The sequence below is a fragment of the Typopeltis vanoorti genome, chromosome 2, assembly GCF_054136105.1.
Source record: "Typopeltis vanoorti isolate ZY-2024b chromosome 2, IOZ_Tvanoo_1.0, whole genome shotgun sequence".
Classification (NCBI taxonomy): Eukaryota; Metazoa; Arthropoda; class Arachnida; order Uropygi; family Thelyphonidae; genus Typopeltis; species Typopeltis vanoorti.
Window position 1 is genome coordinate 23,790,130 of NC_143550.1, and position 21,143 is coordinate 23,811,272.

Genomic DNA, 21,143 nt, shown 5'->3' on the forward strand with positions numbered 1-21,143 from the left:
TACAAAATAAGTGGAAAAAGAAGAATCGGAAGACCAAGAAAGAGATGGCACAAGACCGGAATAGGCCACTTCACCTAAATTCCATATTAGGAAGAAGAAGACTTATGAGTGAATGCAGACTTTTTCTCCTGTGTGCTGGTAGTTTTCTCCCCCTTTTTGTACATCCTGGAGATCACTATGTAGGCTGGAGGTGGATGAATCACTATTGTTGCATCACAAACACCTTCAATAAGATATTTCTTAACACCAAAATTAAACAAGTCCCTTGTCTCTTTTCCATATTGAAATTTAAATCTGTAGGCCTATGACTTTTAAAAAAAATCACGACACTACTGTTTCGAAACAAGCACTTTCACCCTACAATACGAACTTGCAAAGAAAGTATTCAGTATTACTAGATTTGAGAACTGGATACAGACTACTTTGATCTTCAATTTCAGTGGAAAAATTTTCTTTATACTTCTTTGCTGATTGGTCACTAACATTTGCAACACATGTTATTTCATTCAGTTTTGAGAACAGAGGATATGCCACCCATTGTTGTAATCGGCTTGCAGGCAATTTTTATGACCAGTCATAAACAATGGTATTCCCTTTCCCGAATGTTGAAAGATTTCGATGTGTGAAAATTAACGATAATTCATGAATATTTCCATGTTTAAAAATATGCGGCTTGGTCAGTGACATTTGCAATACAGATGTTATTTCGTTCAGTTTTGAGAACAGATGATACGCTGCCAATTGTTGTAATCGGCTGGCAGGCAATTTTTATGACCGGTCATAAACAGCTGTATTCCCTTTCCCGAATTACTTCCATGTTTAAAAATACACTGCTTGGTCACTGACATCATGGAACACTTATTCACTTTCTGCAGAACACTGGTGTTCCATGGAACACAATTTGGGAAACCCTGGCTTAAAGAATGGTCAGGGGCAGAACCTATTGTTAGAGCGCTTCATAAAAGTTGCCAGCAGGTGTGGAACATTGAAATCTGGCCAAAAAACATCAAAAATTGTACTAATTTTAGGATAATTAGCTGTATCAGACATTAAAGTAAAATATTTTTAGACATCTTACTCTCATGAATCGAAGCAAAAATAGAATCCAATTTCTCCAACTTTCAGGCGGGATTTATAAAGAACAGGAGTGTGCAGTAGACCATATATTTACACTCCATATTATTGGAGAAAATTACATGAATTTATTGATCTACAGGAAGTTTTTGATTCTGTTTGATAAGATGCCCTTTGGAAAATTCTTTAGCATTATGGAATAAATAGCAAAATAATGATTGATTGAATTTCTCTACTCATCTTCTGAAATGATTGTTGAAATGAAGGGGAACCAAAGCATTACTTTTCCAAAGGAACATGGAGTGAGATAAGGATGCAAGTTATTCCCATTGTTATTGAATTGCTTCCAATATTGTAAATGAAGACTCGATGAATTGTGATATTGGAGCGATAGTAGGAGGAAGAAGAAGAAGAAATCATCTGGTGTTTGCTAATGCTTCTGATCTAGCATAAAACAAATCAGATCTTCAGGAAATCACAAGTTAGTTCATAATCTTAAAAAACATCATTTAAGCATAACTACCCACAAATGAAAACAGTGACAAAAATCTTAACTAGAAGAAAACTGTAGCAGAAACTTAAAAAAAAAGTTGAGAGATCATCTGTAAAAGAAGTTGATTAGTTTAAATATCTATGTAATGTTTTAATAAAGTTGGAAGATCAAAACAGGATATTAGAACAATTTCAGAAGCAATAACAGCACTCCAAAAATTAAAACTGCTATGGACCGATTGTAAGCTTACAATTACCGAGTTTTATTGACACATTAGTTTTAATTTAGTGCTCCTATATGGAAGTGAAACTTGGACCCTCTTAAAACAAGATAAGAAGTGGTTGCTAGCATTTAACATCAGGGTGCTTTAAGCATCTCCTAAAGATATTCCACATACTGATCATATCACATATTCTGAAGTAAGACAGATAATCAGTTCTTTTGCTGATCGAAGAGATAACGTCATAAATTAAGATTTGAAGAAAATTGAGCTGGCGTGATCATATGAGCAGATCTAATGGCCTCCCAGTGCAAGTCCTTGAAACACTTTTTTTTTCAGGAACTTGAAAAGAAAAATACTTAGAGTAAACTGGATAGACAGTATGAAAAATTGGATAGGCGATTCATTTACATAGCTGAAATTTAAATGCCAATCAAGGACTGATGGAAGATTCCTGTGAAGAATATTTCCTGATATCTGCTTACTGGTTCACATTATGGTTCCATTAAATGGGTAAAAGAAGACTGATTCATGGGACATTTTTCAGTACTTGACAAGAGGGAGCAGAACAAGGAATCATCCCTTGAAATTGAGGAAGTAAGAGTGTGGTTAGCAAGGGTGGCAAGACTAGATTTTTCACTTATAGAATAATAAATGAGTAGAATGGGTTCTTTTGTGAATGCTTTGTCAATGAATGTGTTCAAGGAGAGGTATGATAGATATTATTAATATGTGACACCTCCAGGGAGTCCAAAGACTCATCGAGGAAGGGAACCTACTCTACAGCTCTCTGTCTCCATCAACTACAACGAACCGCAACTACCATCATCTACATCAACAGCATCTGTGAAAATACCGCTAGTATTTTCACAGACATCCATGCCCACGCTGAGATTCGAACCCGCAGCACCAGGCCAGCAGTGTGGGCCGCCTGCAAATTTAATGGAATGTCAATGGAATAATAACTTTCACAATTCAACCTCTCTCTTTCTGTTCATTTGAATTATTTATCTTCCTATTTTTTCTTCCAACTTTCCCTCCTCCTTTGCCTGTGTTCATGGTGGCAAGGTGCAAAAGATTTGAGAATTAATACTGATTGAGATAGTAATAAAATAAAATGAGCTTATTTTCTAATAGATTTCTATGGTTAAAAGGGGAAAAAATTATATAATTATTATTTTGTTATTTATTGTTAATGATAATTTATTCTTATTGTTTTAAATAGTAGTAAAGTTCCATTTACGTGGAGGGGTAAGTGATGTCTTATACTGAAAGAATGGATGACTCAGAAAGCTCTGCAAATGCAGTAAAAGCAAAAAAGGTGACCATACATGAAAGTTGTTCCGTTTTGGGCATGTCGAGGTATAATATTTAATCTAATTTATTTCATTTAAATTTCAGTATAGAGTTCATAATTGATATAAAATAAACTTGAGATCCTTTGTAGAGCTGTGAAAATGGTGTTTGCCTCCATTGTACTAGATTGCCTGGAGAATATATAGGTTTGATTTTTGTTGAAGATTAGATCTTTTTCTAAGCCTTGTTTTAACCAGCTGATGAGCTAGTTGATCTTCGATGCAAGTAAGTAGCAAGAGATTTTTTCTTCCCAGACAATCTGGTTTCATTTCTGTAGTGCAAAGAATGCACACTGTTTCAAACAATCACATGTACTTGTTAGGAATTAGGGCCACAAGATGGTGGAGGTTGTCTGCTCTACTTTCTCTCCCTTGATGACTTTGAAATCATTGATAACATGGGTATAACATTTAATCTCATTTCAATGATAATGTCGATGGCTAAGAGTAAAGAGATAGTAATACCTCTCCACTCTTAGCTATCACCAGTTGCAGATTGATATTCTAGAAAGTTAATTTGGGCTAAAAGAGTTTTATATTCTTTCTTTTAAAAATGAATTGCAGCACATTACCTCATATCAGATAACAGAACTTTATATAGCAGTTTTTATAATAAAATTAGCTAAATAATAAGTTAAATGGACTACACATCTCTGGCAAGTATATCTTGCCTTTTGAGAAATGAAACTACTGAAGAATCAAATCATCAGATATAATATAGGCATTTCTCATAAGTTAAATTTTTGAAGTGTGACATTAAGCATATCACTTGCAGCAGAATCCACTTTTCCTATATGAACTGATTATAAACTGAGGTAACTGAGTCAATCCTTAATATATATTGACACATTATGTTATTGTTAAATTATGATCAGGATGACCCACTCGTGAAGATGTGTTTTCCTCTGGTTGGGATAGATTCATGTACTGATGACTCATTTCAATTTTTTTTAAATGGAACTGTATTTTAAACAGTATTAATATTGTCATTTATTTCATAAATGGTTGATAGTGCTTTTATTTGTATATGCTATTTATACAAACATACATACATACATACATCTATCTTCAAGGCCCACTCTTCCTAATTGGGTTATGGGGGCAACAGCTGCAAGAGGAACTTGCAATGATCACGATCCTCTGCCACCAAGCTCAGGTGTTCTGGTGGGATTCCCAAACGTGTCCACCCAAGGTTTTGGATATAATCTATCCAGCAAGTCCTTGGCCTCCCACCCTCTGGCTTGGCAAAGAGGGCCTGCTGAGGGAGCCTCTCTTGTGGCATTCTGACCAGATGCCCGTACCAGCGTAACTGTGATCTCTCAACATGGGGAAGCAGCGGTTGAGTATTGAGGGTTTCCTGAATTGCAGAGCTTCTGACTCGGTCGAGTTTTGTTAGCCTCGCAACCCCTCGAAGGAACCTCATTTCAGCCGCTTGGATTTGCGTCCGCATTCTTTCGGTCATTAACCAACTCTCATGACCATAGGTGAGGATGGGGACATAGACTGTATTGAAGACAGCCAGCTTTGCCTTCTGGCTTAACTCCCGCTTCAATACTACCGAACGGCCAAGCTCTCACAGTATTGAGCTTGCTAAGCCAATTCGAGTATCTAGCTCTACGTCCCATTTTCCATCATTCGTGAATATGGACCCAAGGTATTTAAACTTCTCCACCTGTCTCATTGGGACTCCACTTACATTTAGAGTGCACTGGGATGGTTGTCTTGAGACCACAAATGTTTCAGTTTTGGCCACACTGATCTTCATTCTGGTGTCTGCACAAACAGCTACAAACCCATCCAGGGTCTGCTGGAGGTCATCTGTGGAAGAGCTAAGCAGAACTAGGTCATCTGCAAAAAGCAGATGTCCAATGCTACATTTTCCAATTCTGACACACTCACTGCCTCATCTGTGCCTATCAATCCAGTCCATAAATATTATGAAAAGGAGGGGTGACAGAACACACCCTTGGCGGAGGCCAATGGAGGCTTTGTAAACAGCACAAAGTTTAGACTTTGTGCTGTTTACCATGACACAAAACTCTGAGCATTCATACAGGGACTTGATGGCAGCTAATAGTTGACCATCCACTCCATACTCCTGTACTACTTGCCAAAACTTATCCCGAGGAACCCGGTCATATGCATTCTCCAAGTCCATAAAACATGTGTAGGCATTCTTGGCATATTCCCAAGATTTCTCAAAGACCTGCCTTAAGGTGAAGATTTGGTCAGTTGTACTTCTACCAGGACGAAAGCCACATTGTTCTTCCTGAAACTTTGACTCAGCTATGCTTCTGTACCGTCTTTCCAAGCACCTAGCATACACTTTCCCAGGCAGGCTGAGCAGAGAGATGCCACGATAGTTACTGCAATCCTTCTGGTCTCCCTTCTTGAAGACTGGTATTATTATGCCTGTCTGCCATTGCTTTGGTGCTCACCCAGAATATTTCAGCAGCCTGACACACTTGAGTCAGCCAGAGAACACCGTCTCGATTTAAGGCTTTTAGCATTTCGGGCTGAATTTCACCATCGCTAGCAGCCTTGCATGATTTTAGCGATTTTATTGCTAAATGGACCTCTTCTGCTGTGAGACTAGTCATTGCCCCGATCTGCACCTCATGGATGTCCACAACTGCTGAGCCACCCGAGTTAAGAAGGCTCTCAATGTATTCCCTGCATTCTGTGGAGGATATCCTTCTCGGTTGTTAATAGTGCACCATCAGAGGCCTTAATTGCCCTTGCTGTGCATGATTTCCTCCCTCGAAGACAGCGGATGGTCTGCCAGAATACTTTGTTTGTATTTGCATAGGATGAGTCTAATCTTTCTCCAAAGGATTTCCAAGCCTTCTGCTTTGCTGTCTTTACTGCCTTAGCAGCAGCTTTTCGTGCCTCAGCATACCGCAAACGCATCTCAGGTGACCTGACTCTTAGCCATGTTAGGTAAGACTCCTTTTTTGCCTGGACAGTTTTTCAGACTTCTTGTTCCGCCAAGGTGTCCTTTTCTTGCTGCCCATTGCCACGCCGAGCCGCTTTCTTCCACACCATGAGAGTGCAGAGGCAGTGACAGCTGTTCTGAACAGCTCCCATTCCTCCTCAACATCTGCAGTATGCTTGGGAATCTCTTTGAACCTGGAGGAAATGTCATCTGCAAAATTCTTCCTCACAGCCTCATTTTCCAATGTCTCCCATTTCACGCGGTATTATTACTGCCTTAGCAGCAGCTGTATAGCTGTAGCTGGTAGGCCTAAGTATAGCTGCTTAGGCCTACCAGCGTTAATGGTAGCATCTGGTTTCTGAAGCCGTACAGTGCACACAACAAGGTGGTGGTCAGTTGACAATTCTGACCCTCTTCTCACACGAACGTCCAACACTGAGGAAAATAGGTTTGCTGAGACTATAAAGAAGGCAATCAGAGATCTTTGTTCTAGTGTATCCCTGTACCAGGTATACTTATGGACTTCTCAGTGCTGGAAGAAGGTATTCATTATGGACAAGCTGTTAGTACAGCAGAAGTCCAATAATTTCAACCCATTTGCGTTAAGGTCAGGGGCACCATTCCTCCCAACCACACCCCCCCCTCCATGTCTGGTCATCTGTTCCAACATGTGCATTGAAGTCACCCATTAGCAGGACTGATTCCATGTTTGCCACCCTGTCAAAAGCAGCATCCACTTCCTCTAGGAAGGCAGAGTATTCTGACTCCCGATTAGGTGCATAGGCTTGCACCGCAGCCAAATCATGGTTTTTCATCTGAAGCCTTAACACACATACCCGTCCCCCCAATGGGATCCACTCAGCAACACAGTCTGACAGTTGGGGCTTGTGAGTATCCCCACACCTGCCTGAGCAGACATTGTCAAGCTCACACCAGAGTAGTAGAGCTTCCACCCCTTATCTAGGTCGACAGTTCCAGAGCCTCTCCTCTTGGTTGAAGAAAGCCCGACTAAGTCTAGCCGGTAGCGCTTGGCTTCCTCAACCAGTTCCAACTCCTTCCCTGTCAGAGAGAAGATGTTCCGGTTGCCTAAAGCCATAGTCTGGTGCCGTTGTCGTTGCCATTTCCGTCCTTTTGCAGAACCATTTCTTTGCGCTGCCCCTAAACACCTCCCCAAACGGGTAACGGGCCCATTGATGAAGTTTCCTCTAGCAGAGTGGTGAGGAGTGGTGTCTAAGGGAGACTATAACATATTTTTCGAACGGGTCTCTCTGCCTAAAACCTGAATGCGTTCTTTGGTAACCCGCGCGACGGACGATGGTATGAGCATTTTTTGATGGCCTGATCATGTTACAGTGTTTGATGCTATTTATCTTGCGGTATATTTATTTTAAAAAAAAGTTAGTGGTATAATGTAACTTCCATTTACACGACAGGATTGGGGACCCAGTTAGGGATCATATAATTATATGTTGCACTGTTGCACATAGACTCTTGCTGTTGCAAGTATTGTTATTAGTGGTCTCACTCTGTAACAGAGCATCAAGAAATCCTGACTATGGCCTCATAGCCTCAATACAGTTACTCTTGCTATAGCAAACCTGTTTGAAACCTCAGGTTTGCTATAATGAATTGTATTGTGCATGTGGGGCTTTGAGACTTTTCATAGTTTGTTAGAGCTGTTTTGTTATAACATTGTTTCCATGTTTATACTTAAACAAAACTTATTATAACAAACCTTTCTGAAAAGGAAATTATTCCTTTAGGAAAATTTTTATTCAGAAATTTCCAGGTATAATATTTAATTCTCATCTCTGATTTTAATTTCATTATAAAAATATGAAATCATTGCAACATTTTGCCTGCTATCATATTAACAAGAGTTGGGGTGGATAGGATGACAGATAATAGCTTATCTGTCACATAGTCTTGAATGAAATCATTGGAGGAAGCTGATCAAGAATCAGACTAAAAGAATTTAGCTACAGAATGAGAAATGTCCATTGCATATCTTTGGTAATAAAAACTAATCTCTCTCACTCACTCACTCACACTTTGAATGTCTTATTATTTAGTTATACTAGTTATCCTCCCTTTTGGTTTCAGAGTTTGTCAGCAAAATAATAATAGCGCTTCTTTTAACAAAATATAAAACGTCTTGTCATATATAATTGTTAAATATGTGCCACAGGCAAAAATATTAAACATTCATGAACAGGTAAAACAAAAAAGGAGTACAAAAAATAACCCCCCCCCCTCCAGAAAAAAAAATTACTTCAAGTGAAATAAAATGTAATTTTCAGTGATGGTCGCTCTTAATTAGAAGAGGAACCTGAGTTATGGAAAAACATCCAGAAAGCATCATGATCTCCATTCTCAGTTTCAACTAATTTTCTAGTGGTAGGTAATTGAGACTTGAATACTCAGTTGGAAAGAAATACAGAAAATCAGAGCATTCAAAATGAAATGGTTAAGAAAAATAAATAAGACTCACTGGTCAGAATGCAAAACAAATGAGCAAGTCAAACACAAATTAAGCTATAGAGAAGTTATCATAGCTATAATTCTTAAACAGCAATTAAGATGGTCTGGACACCTCCAAAGAATGTTCAAAGATTACCAAATATAGTCTTGAATGATATCATTGGAGGAAGATGATCAAGAAGCAGACCAAAAAGAACTTAGCCACAGTCTTTGAAGGAAAGGTCACAATTATCGAGCTTCAGAGAGAGAGAGATGCCAGAAATGGCCAAAGATAGAACCATATAGCAAAGATTTGTTCATAGCAGACCCAACCTGTCATTTGACAGATGAGAAAGAAAAAGAAGGTATTGAGGAAGCGGGATACATTTAGGAAGGCAGGCTGCTTAGTCTAAAAAAAAAACAAAAGTACTTTTCTAAATTGCATAATGTATCTTTTGTTTTTCTTTCTTATGAATTTCTTTATTACTTTGCAAGTCAAACAGGCTATTGCAAAGTAGAGAGACTACTTTTTGTATGTAGTTACTACTTGCCTTTGCCTGGATCATTAGTAGACTTAAAGGATACATTTTTGGATTCCATCCCCCATCCAAATAACAAGTGACTTCTCCACTCTTGATTTATCCTTTCTTTGTTGTGTTAGTATCATTGCCATTAATGGTGTAAGTAACTTAACTGTATATACGACATACTTAGCGTCCTTTATTTTTCTTCGTACAGTGAATTTTGACAGATCAAACTTAAACAAGTCACCATTTGAACAGCTTGGTACTGTTCAAATGGTGACTTCTTTATAGCTTAGAACAAAAGCTATTGCCTTTCACTTTCCTTTTGTTACTACCCAAATCACTATCGCTTTGGTTTAGAAGACACGGGGTTTATTAACTTTTTAGTTGATTGTTACAACAAAATAAGTCAGCATAGATGCAAATAAAAATTGAACTAGCACTGAGTTACGTGTCATAATTCATAGGACATTTTCTCAATAACACGCATTGTGATTATCAACATTTTGTGCACAACATTCAGATTTTTAGGAAAGTTTAGTTTGAAATGAAATTTTCATGGTATTTTGATAACAATTTAAATTAAAAATTTTGTTAAGGAAATTTTGGTCATTAAAGTGGCAAGGTGGCTCAGTATTGCTTATACCTTTATATAAACATTAGTTAACATTTTTTTCTTTTATATGCATCTATGTGTATGTGTGTGCATGCACACAAACACACACTTCACCTCAGTTCGTTTAATATTGATCTTAATTCTTTGTGTGAGTTGATTATTATGTATTTCGACCATTATTGACATTTTTTGCTTAAGAATTCTCTGTGCCTTTACAGAGGAATGAGATCATTTTAGGTCATTCATAATGCAGTATAAACACCACCAGAAAAAAATAATAACCAGAAGAAAATAATTAAAAAGAAATAAGTATTTTTAGGAAATCACAAACACGTTGCAAGGTACTTATCAAGTAGTGACATCATCTTACATGCCTACAGTATAGCATCCTCAAAACTTTTATGCACGGATCCAGGACTATTGTTTGAATGACACAGTTCTTCCCACTGAATTATTATTATTATTATTATTATTCAGGCCTCCATGGAGTCAAAAGACTCATCGTGGGAGGCCCTTCCTAAGAACATAAAATCTGTCAAGGCTCATCTCCTAAGAAACGCAAAGTCTATCATATCACTCCTTAAACTCATTGACCGTTCTTGCTCTCACCACTCCATCAGGCAATGCATTCCACGATTCAACCACCCTCCATGCAAAGAAATCGCTCCTCATCCTCTTGCTCACAGTTTCCTTTCGTAACTTCCAGGGATGGCCTCTTGTCATCATCACTCCTTCCCTCTAATTATGGTACCTTCATAACACATTCTCAGTCAGTCCTTTATAAAATAGACAAAATACTGCATGCCTCTCACACAAGATCTCACTAAAACTGTTCCCATCCCCCATATCCAGGGTACATTTGAAAAGATGTTTAAATTTCTTCACAAATGTGATCGGCATGGCACTTTCAAACCACACATCAATCAAGATATATTTCATCCATTCACCAAATGATCAGCTTCATTCTCTTGCACATACTCTGGAGTGTATGAGGTTCTTTAGCCTTCACCTTAGTCTAGGGTTGCCAGATGTCCTGTATATATGGGACTGTCTTGTATTTTACGTCGAATTTTGCTGTCCCATATTGTACTTGTAGGGACAGCCTGATGTCCCATATTTTAATGAAAAGATAAAATTATAAATATTATGTTAAGCAATTATAATTTCAATATTATTTTCGAATAATCCAATTTAAATTGATTTGTAAGCCATAAAAACTGAAAATTCAAGGAAATTAATTGTTTACAGTTTACGAAGGTGACTGTCCCTTTCATTGGTCACTTTTTATTTAGTATATAAGATATATTGCCTTTACTTATTTTCAAACAGTTTTTTGGACATTGTGTGGTGCAGTATCGGTACAGTATCGGTACAGTATGTAGATGTTATTTCAGTAATTATTGAAAAATAATATCTCGCCTTTTTTGAATGTGTGATATTTGGTTAATACATAAAATATATAATTAAAGGTAAATTAATTTTCTTTATTAATTATACAAATGTAAATTAAATTTTGTTTATTTCCTTAAGCCCTTAACAATGTCAAAATGAAAGTGTGTTTTAACAATGATTATTTGAAAGAATGGAATTTTATTGCAAAAGGAAAACATAACGACGAAGTTGAATGCATTTTGTTTATTTCCTTAAGCCCTTAACAATGTCAAAACGAAAGTGTGTTTTAACAATGATTATTTGAAAGAATGGAATTTTATTGCAAAAGGAAAACATAACGATGAAGTTGAATGCAAAATCTGTATGCAAACATTTAGTTATTGCACATGGGGGATGATCAGATATTACACAACACACTCAGAAACACAAATTGAGCATTTTGAGTTCCAGTTCCAAAAGTATTGATACTTATTTTGTAAAACCAAATACAAGATTTATTTTTTTATTTTGTAAAACCTACTCGCCAAAATTGTCCTGTATTTAGTTTTCCAAAATCTGGCAACCCTGCCTTAGTCTACACTGGACAGACTAGTAGATTGCGATCAAAAAAGGATTCCAATTGGTGCAACCTTCACAATGGAAAAGTACTTAGCCCATTTTCATCACTCAAAGAAAACAAATTCAAAGGAGGATACCAGGATATTTTCTACCAGCAGAGGGTGCTTTGAAAGTTTAAAGCTAAAACTGGAATGTGTGATGTCAAGTTAACAGGGGAAATGGCGAGTGCCGATAAAATGCAGCCGCCAGATTTCCTGCACATTTCCTGCTACTAATTTTTTAACATTGATGAAACTGGCCTTTATTGATTGGAAGAAAATTCTGTCTAGAACTTTCTTAGCTAAAAATGAAGAATCGCAACAACCTGGACAGACTATTTACCATTTGCTAAATCCAAGAACTTTAAGAGGTTTGTAACAAAGAATCACTGCCTGTAATTTGGTGGGCAAATAAAAAGTCATGGGTCATAAGCTTTGTTTGAAGACTGGTTCAAGAGTTATTTTTGTCTAGCAGTCAAAAATGATTGCAAGCAAAATAATCTCACATTTAAAGCTCTCTTAGTTCTTGAGTGCCCCTGGGCATCCTGCTGTGTGAAAATGTAAACATTGTATTTTTTTTACCTCCGAACACTACGTCTTTGCTACATCCAATGGACAAGGACATAATTTCAACTTTCAAGGCCTATATAATAAGGCTGTGGGACTTGATAATATATCACTGCATATTCTGAAGGAATGTGCCAGGGAGTTGACACCTGCCTTGACATATTTTTTTAATACGAGTCTTGTACTTGGTCAAGTCCTAAGGAGGGCAAGATTGTGCCACTTCATAAAGGAGGTGATCGAACTCAAGCATCAAACTATAGGCCTATCTGTGTGCTAGGTGTTGTGGTTAAGTTGTTGGAGAAGCTTGTGAGAACTAGGATCCAGAGTTGGGTTGACAACAATGGTATTATCTTTGATGGACAGCATGGATTTGCTAAAGGGAGGTCATGTTTTACTAATTTACTCACTTATTAAAATAAAGTGACTGCTTCCTTAGACAGAGGAGAAGGATACACAGTAATATACTTGGATTTCACCATGGCTTTTGATAGAGTACCTCATGATAAGTTGACAGTCAAACTAGAGCAGATGGGGTTGGATATTAGATTAGTGCATTGGATTGGAGACTGGCTATCTGATAGGTATCAACAAGTTGTGTGTGTGTGTGGGGGGGGGTGCGATATTCAGGAAAAGGAAAGTCACTAGTGGAGTGCCTCAGGGATCTGTTTTAGGGCCATTACTGTTTAACTTGTGTATTAATGATATTGGTGATGATTTGGATGGAGATATTCAGTTGTTTGCAGATGATGCAAAGTTGGGACGAACCATAAAGACTAGTGAAGATGTTGTGGCCTTACAAGAAGACTTGAATAAATTGAATGATTGGGCACGGAAATGGGGATGCGAGTTCAATGTTGCAAAATGTAAGGTTTTAAAATTTGGAAAACAAAGATGGGATGCAGAATTTATGATTGGTGAGGATATATTGTTGGAGGTAGAGGAAATAAGAGATCTGGGGATGATAGTGGATAAGGATCTAACATTTAGGTGACACATCGCCAAAATTGTGAAGACAACACAAAGGCTTTTGGGAATGATGCGGACGACACTGACATGTAGAAGTAGGGAGATTCTTGTTCCATTGTATAAGGCTTTGATTAGGCCACACATGGACTATTATGCCCAGATTTGGTCACCGGGTTTTCAGAAGGATGAAGAGATGTTGGAAAGGGTCCAAAAGGCGACTGACTAAGGTAGTTTCTGACCTCTGGAATGTCGAGTATGTGGAAAGATTGAGAAGATGTAATTTGCAGAGTTTGGTGGACAGGAAGAAGAGGGGAGATATGATAGAGACCTACAAGTTGGTAAGGGGTTGTTATAGGATCAATGCTGGAGAAGTTCTACAGAGAATAGTGGGAGATCAGGGGAGAACCAGAGGTCATCTCTGGAAACTGTATAAAGAGGATGTGAGTAGGGAGAGTGAGAGGCAGGTTTTTTTTTTTTCGTGCAGAGTTGTGAATGATTGGAATGCCTTGCCTGAGAGTGTGGTGTCTGCAAGGAGCTTGAGTGTGTTTAAGACACGGTATGATGAAATCTGTGTGATAAAAGGACCTCCCAGATGAGTCTTTGACTCCATGAGGTCTTGGGGTAATAATGATAATATTATACAGCAATCCCTCGATTAATGCACCTCCGATTAGTGAGGCATTTTTTTTCTATACCCGCATTCATTTATTTCCATGTACACTATGTTCCAAATTTATCGTCAAAATTTATGTTGTCTGCTAATTACATACCATTTTGATGGTCATATCTCGTGCCTCCTTTGCAATTGTTTTCCTTACTTTTTTATCTATAAGTATTTTTCAAACCTTTTGTCATGAGTAAAAGAATTAGTGAGCAAAAAAGTGGAAGTGTGAAAATGATTCGAGAAGTAATCACATTGGAAGAATAACTTGAAATAATAAAGAAAAATGAATAAGGCAAGTGCAGAGCAAAGATAGGACAAGAACACAAAAATGGGTGAATCAACTATAAGAGCAATTTTAAGCAAAGCTGCTGAATACAAAGAGAAAGGTAAGGCTGCTTCAAGTTCACCATGTATGCACTCGAAATCAAAGTATTATAATGATTGAATTAGAGTGACTTCGTTCTACACAGATCGAAGATTGTGACCAAAAACGGATCCCGCTAGCAACACCGACCTTATTAAATCATAAGCAATAAGTCTCTTTGCAACCTTGAAAGAAAGGGCTATCAGTGATGGTAAAGAAGAAAAATTCCACGCTAGTGCTGGGTGGTTTGAGCATTTCAAAAAGAGAAACAGCCTACATAATGTTCTAATCATAGGCAAAGCTGCAAGTGCAGATAAGGAGATTGCTGCAAATTATCCAGAGATTTTGAAGAAAATGATAGAAAGGGTGGGGGCTATTGTGACCAACAAATATTTAATGTCGCTGAAACCGGCCTTTCTTGGAAGCGAATGACTTCCAAGACTTTTCTGGCCAAATAAGGGAAATTTCAGCCTGGTTATAAATGTAACCAGGCTGAAATTTCGTAAAGTCAAATGAAATTACTGCTAGCAATATGTGAGTTGTTTGGAAGCATATTCTTCCACATTTTGCAAATGATCTTAGAGGCTTTTCAAATTAATCTAAGCTAATTAAATCTCATTCTGAGAAATTGAGTGATTCCGACCTGCTAAATTTAGATGCATAGTGGGAAGATCCTGAAGAATAAGAAGAAAATTTAATCACTGACAAGCCCACAGAAGCAATTGCAAAATATTTTTCATACAATCGAAGTTTTCAAACAGCAATCCTTAAAGGCTGATCGTGATGAAGAGAGAAGCAGTAACATTTGCAGAAGTATTAGAAGAGGCAATAGGGCCATACCGTCAGTTGTATGAAAAAAAAAAAAGAAACAATGTCCACCGAACTACGTCAGCTCAATTTTTTGTTAAGAGGCAGAATAAGAAATTTATATTCTGAATATGTTTTATTGTCTTTCAGCTTCATAGGTTTCCTTTAACTAGGCCCTAAGATATACCTTAATTCTTTTATTTAAAAAAAAATAAAAAAAATTAAGGGTCAAAAAAAGAAATTTGAGGAACTAATTATGCTTTTTTCCTGTAGGTTATTATATTTGATTAGTGCGTTTTCGGTTAATGCGCATGTTTTAAAGAACGCATTAATCGCATTAATCGAGGGATTGCTGTATACATAAGGTCTAGGACTCAAAGTGTTAAGGAAGCTATTGTTAAAAAAAATTTGAGTCATGGTAAGAAGTTATGGCTAGTACATGAGAACTGTGTGGAAATATCTTCTGCCTTATCGTGCAAATGACTTGTTGCTTCAGAAATCGAGTTGATAATCTTATTGAAGAAATTAGCATCATTAGAAAGGATCTTGGCTTTGAAGATGTTTATTTCCTCAATGTAAAAGAATGACTGGATTCATATTCACTGATATGGATTTCACATAATTGGAGCAACAGTGCCCACAGTGAGAAAGAAGAAATTGTGCTTGAAGGAGAAGAGTGTGCCTCAAAGAAAATTTTATTAAAGGAACTCGAGCAGATGTTTCAAAATTTGGAAACTTAAACAACAAATTATTTACTTCTATCCACATTAGAAGTAATATTAGTGGATAGAAGCTTATTAGTTTGTGAACCCTAGAAAATGGAATTAGCTGTTATTGTAAATTATGCGAAAAGAAAAAGAAGGCTACAACTGTTCAAGTTACGCTTGACGAATATGTTTTGTAGAAAGTTCGATTTTTCACTCGTTTTGCTTACTTGCTTTTCATTATTCTTTATGTTTCTATTGTACATAGTTAAAATATTTTAAAGACCTAAATTAAGTCTTCTGATGAATGTTCCAAAACATCAGGGATGAATTAGAATTTTTCTCACTTGTTTTTAACTTTGATATATGCATTTCGATATATATGGTACATGATTTGCACAAGTTAACTGCATATATATTGAGGTTTATCTGGAGATATCGAGGAGGATTTTCATTAGGCAAAAACTTTTTTTACATTTTTTTATTCTACTTTATGAAGAATCTATACATGAGTAGGGAAATGCAGTTATTATTTTGTACTCAATATGGTTGAAGTAGTAACCTGTTAAACTACTTGTCCCATAAAAAAGTAGTCTTGTGTAAACAGACTTTTTTAAAGCACAAGCAAGAAAGGGTAACTAGTATGGTAAGGAAAGGCTAAATCAGATTTTGAGAGAAAATTAGCTAAGCAGGCCAAAGTAAATCCAAAAGAGTGTTTTTGCTACATATCAAATAAAAGAATGATTATGAAAAGATAACTTTACTCATTGCTGATGGTAAGAAAGTGACAGAAGCAGAACTAGTTCAGTTACAAAGTGATCACTTTGCAAGGGTATATCATCCAGTTAGAGGTGACAGAGACTGATGTGAGGCAGATGAACTGGAGGTACTCAGTATATTGAAAAATATCAATGTGAATACAGCAGTTGGCCTGGATGGTATGTCAGCTTGTGTGCTACAAGAATCTGGCAGTGCCTCTGATGAAGTTGTTTAATCTAAGTCTCAGCTCTGACAAGGTTTCAAGGGAGTGGAAAGATGATAAGATAATTCTTTTACATAAAAGTGGTTCCAAGACAGAAGTAGCAAATTACAGACCAATTATTAGCTCTGGAGTGGTGATTAAAGAATTGGAAAAGTTGGTTAAAATAAATTCAGGAATGGGTAGATATGAACATGATACTGTTATGTCGTTACCTTTTCCGTTAACCTATGAAGCTTGAAATCTCTAACCTATCTCTCTGCGACCGCTTCTCTTTTCGGAACTCTGACAAAATTTGTTTGATATAGCTGCGGCAGCCAGAGTCCTAGTACAGAAGAAATTTTGTACAAAGAAACCTTCCCAGAGGTCAAGTATTACCTAATCTTGTTAAAGTATTAAGTGCCTATAGAAATTTCAACATTGCAGTCTTGTCCTAAAAAACTTTCTAAACTTTCTTTAATTTCCCCTTATTCGCAGGTTCGAACTTTAGCGAGTGGTAAAATCAGTCTCATGCTCAGACAAACTCGGACTTACATAGAAAAAACATGTTTATTAAATATCAAATTGCATACAAACAAACTTCCACACATCAAAGGTATGTCATATCAAAATTCTAATTCACTAGCTAAACAATAAGGAACATTCTAATTATTAAATACACTATTTTCATCTCTAGGTTAAATAAGTACACATTCATCATAAAACTCTAGTTCAAAATTCTAAGTAAAGCTCGCTAACAAAGATCAATTCACATTCAACTGACTGTTGCATACTCTCAAGCTTTCAGACTACTAGTCCAATATGATTTACACGCTACTGAGCACAAAAGTCACTTAAATGTTCTCTTTCCTTTCAATTAGAAATCTGCTCTTCTCTCTTTGCTCCAATACTAATTGTTACATGAATAAGGAAATTACTGTACATTACCAGTGTCCTGAGAGGATATCGCGCTTCTTTCGTCGGATTTTGTAGTCAGACGTCTTTCTATTTCATCGAGTCGTGTCCACGTGGAGGTTACGCTGATCGGCACAAATCGCCATTCCTTGCACTTTGCCGGGAAAACATTCGTCTACCAGATCAATATCGTCATCCTTCAAGGGGAACATTTCCGCTGTCTCGCATCGGTCAACTCTTTCTGATGGCCCTAGTTGATGTCTGCCATCAGCTCACGTATAGCATGCCCGACTCCTTCAGCTAGCAACCAGGAAGGAGATTACTTCTGGTGTTGTCGATCGGTCAGCACTCTGCTTGTCTACACGAGAAACAGGAACAGAAAAAAACGGGGATCAAAACCCATGCAAACTTGCCTTTTATTCTTCTTTGTAGCACCCTCTTTTCGTATTGGGGGATCTCTCATTGTGCTCTCCTATTCACCCCTACGTGGTTGCATCACACTTCTGCTCCTTGAAGAGCGCTCTTTCGCCAAACGCGAGTTCAGCTTGCCTTCCACGAACGCTTTCGCTTCGGGCATTACATCATCATAGGTAGCTAGTTAGCAACCTTTGTTCGCACAGACATACATTCTTACGTAGAGTATAATTTTGACATCAATAATTTTAAACAATATAATTCTATTTAGACATACAATTTTCTCCTCTATTTTACTTCTTTATAAGGTAATTCTGACATGTTTTCTTTTATATTTTGCTTTCTTAACTAATAGTACAAGTATTTCTAGCTCAGAATTGTGTTTCTTGTTAAATCTTGAATGAATGATTCTTTTGTTGAAAGAGTCCTCATTCAAGATCTAACAATACTCTATAGGGGACAGCATGGCTTTGTAAAATGTAGCTCCTGCCTCAGTAATTTATACACATTTTATAATAAGGTGACAGCAGAGTGGAATCAAAGTAAATGAGGGTGACTAGCAGAGTGTTTTTGCACTTAGACATACATTCTTACGTAGAGTATAATTTTGACATCAATAATTTTAAACAATATAATTCTATTTAGACATACAATTTTCTCCTCTATTTTATTTCTTTCTAAGGTAATTCTAACATGTTTTTTTTTTTATATTTTGCTTTCTTAACTAATAGTACAAGTATTTTTAGTTCAGAATTGTGTTTCTTGTTAAATCTTGAATGATTCTTTTGTTGAAAGAGTCCTCATTAAAGATCTAACAATACTCTATAGGGGACAGCATGGCTTTGTAAAAGGTAGGTCCTGCCTCAGTAATTTATACACATTTTATAATAAGGTGATGGCAGCGTGGAATCAAGGTGAATGAGGGTGACTAGCTGAGTGTCCCAGGGCTGTGTACTAGGTCCACTATTCTTTAATTTGTACATTAATGATATAGCAGAAAATTTGAAGGGGGATAATTAGTTGTTTGCCAGTGATGCAAAACTAGGGAGTTGATAAAGGTGATTTAAGTATCTTGCAGCATGATTTTAAAAAAAAATTGGCAGTATGGGCAAAAAACATGCAGTTTGGGATGAAAAGATTACATACATATTGATTGTACTAGTTTACCGGAAATTGATGAGGCTAGGGATATGGGAGTAATGGTGGATAGAGATTTGAAATTCAGAGGACATATTGTAAGAGTTGGTAAAATAGCTCAGAGGATTACTTGGATGCATATTAACAAGCAAAGATAGAAAGAGAGTTTATTATCCCTCTTTATAAGGCTATGATTTGGCAACATGTTGACTACTGTGCACATATTTGGTTGTCTGCATTTCTTGAGGATCACAAGGTGGTGGAGAGGATTCAGAGACGAGTAACCAAGCTGGTGACAGGTCTGTGGAATGTTCCCAATGAGGATAGATTGAGAGTGTGTGGGTTGCAGAGTTTAGCTGACAGGCAGAAGAGAGAAGATATGATGAGAACTAAGTTACTCAAGGGATTCTATAAGATTGATACAAAAGAATTTTTCAATACATGGAGAGTAGAGGGAAAACAAGGAGTCATGTTTGGAAGTTGTCCAAGAGTGTGGTTAGTAAGTGTGCGTGTGTGCAGACTAGGTTCTTTACTTGAAGAATCGTGAATGAGTGGAATGGATTGCCAGAGGTGGTTGTGAGCACCCCAACAGTGAATAAGTTTAAGGAGATGTGTGGTAGGTATTGCATTAATGGATAGAGTTGGTCTCCTGCAATGAGTCTTTTGACTCTATGGAGTACCCATATAAATAATAAAAGTAATAAAACACAGGAAGCATATCTTCTTTTTCATGCCAACCTGAATCATTCATCTTTCCACTGCTTTTAACAAGGGGAAAAAAAAACTGTTAATGTAATTGAAAATAGACTCTGCTGACTGAAGCATTCTTATCCCTATTAGAATTTGATTCCACACAGGGCCAAGCTGTGCAGATTGTGCGCCGCACAAGGGCACTTGAAGATAGGGGCACCATTTCATGACGGGAAATAATAATAATAATATATATATATATATATATATATATAAATTTTCTTATTCTTGAATTATATCATACTATATAAATATCACAATTACAAATTATAGTTAATGCGATAAAAATGAAATTTTAAATCGGTCAAATTATTATGAATTCTAAATAATCTAACATTTTTAACTTAATACATCGCCAGTTTTTTATAATTTGTTTGAAGTGAAACGTGCACAGCCATGCAGATTGTGCGCCCCACAAGGGCACTTGAAGATAGGGGCACCATTTCACGACGGGAAATAATAATAAAAAAATATATATATATATATGTATATATAAATTTTCTTATTCTTGAATTATATCTTACTATATAAATATCACAATTACAAATTATAGTTAATGCAATAAAAATGAAATTTGAAATCAGCCAAATTATTATGAATTCTAAATAATCTAACATTTTTAACTTAATACATCGCCAGTTTTTTATAATTTGTTTGAAGTGAAACGTTATCAATATTACTACAGATTTTATTTCACAGAGTAAGCATCGACTCAGCAAAAATTATATAAATAATCTCGATTATTTATTATACTTTTAGTGGAAATTGTTAGTTTAAGACAGACAGTGAATTCATACCATTGACAGGGTGTAGCATAGAAGCAGCCTGCCTAACGGCACTGCTTAATAAGGGTGCTCGTTCAGCCGTATTGGCAACATGATATTTTACAAAAATACAGCGTTTAGTTTAGCAAATAAAAAAGGCGCCATTTCCTATTGACAGTGAAATATGTGCTTACATTTTATTAATAAAAAAATTAGTCATACATACTAAAACTAAACATTTTAGAATACGATGTGAATTTCATAAACTTTTATAGTCTATATATATATATATATATATATTAAATTGTAATGTGCATGAATTCTCCTACTCAAATTGCGAATCACTATCGCCCCGACTTTCACATTTTACTCCCTGCAGTAAACAATACGCCCTCCACAACAGCAACTATACTGCAAAAATACGAAAAAAAATTCGTTTTATCATGTCACTGAATAAGGTTCACAGAC

At 36.6% G+C, this 21,143-nt stretch overlaps 1 protein-coding gene across 2 annotated transcripts in view; it reads left to right on the forward strand.

The window, feature by feature from the left end:
* Nucleotides 1–21,143, forward strand: part of LOC150108875 (uncharacterized) — a 201,364-nt gene that overhangs the window by 105,907 nt on the left and 74,314 nt on the right. The window contains exon 3 of one of the 2 annotated variants that reach the window (XM_090404009.1): nucleotides 3,013–3,149. In XM_090404009.1, coding sequence (XP_090260135.1) covers nucleotides 3,046–3,149 — 104 coding nt within the window. In that variant the 5' untranslated portion in view covers nucleotides 3,013–3,045. The remainder of the gene's footprint in view (nucleotides 1–3,012; nucleotides 3,150–21,143) is intronic. The other variant, XM_090404018.1, reaches the window with a different exon arrangement.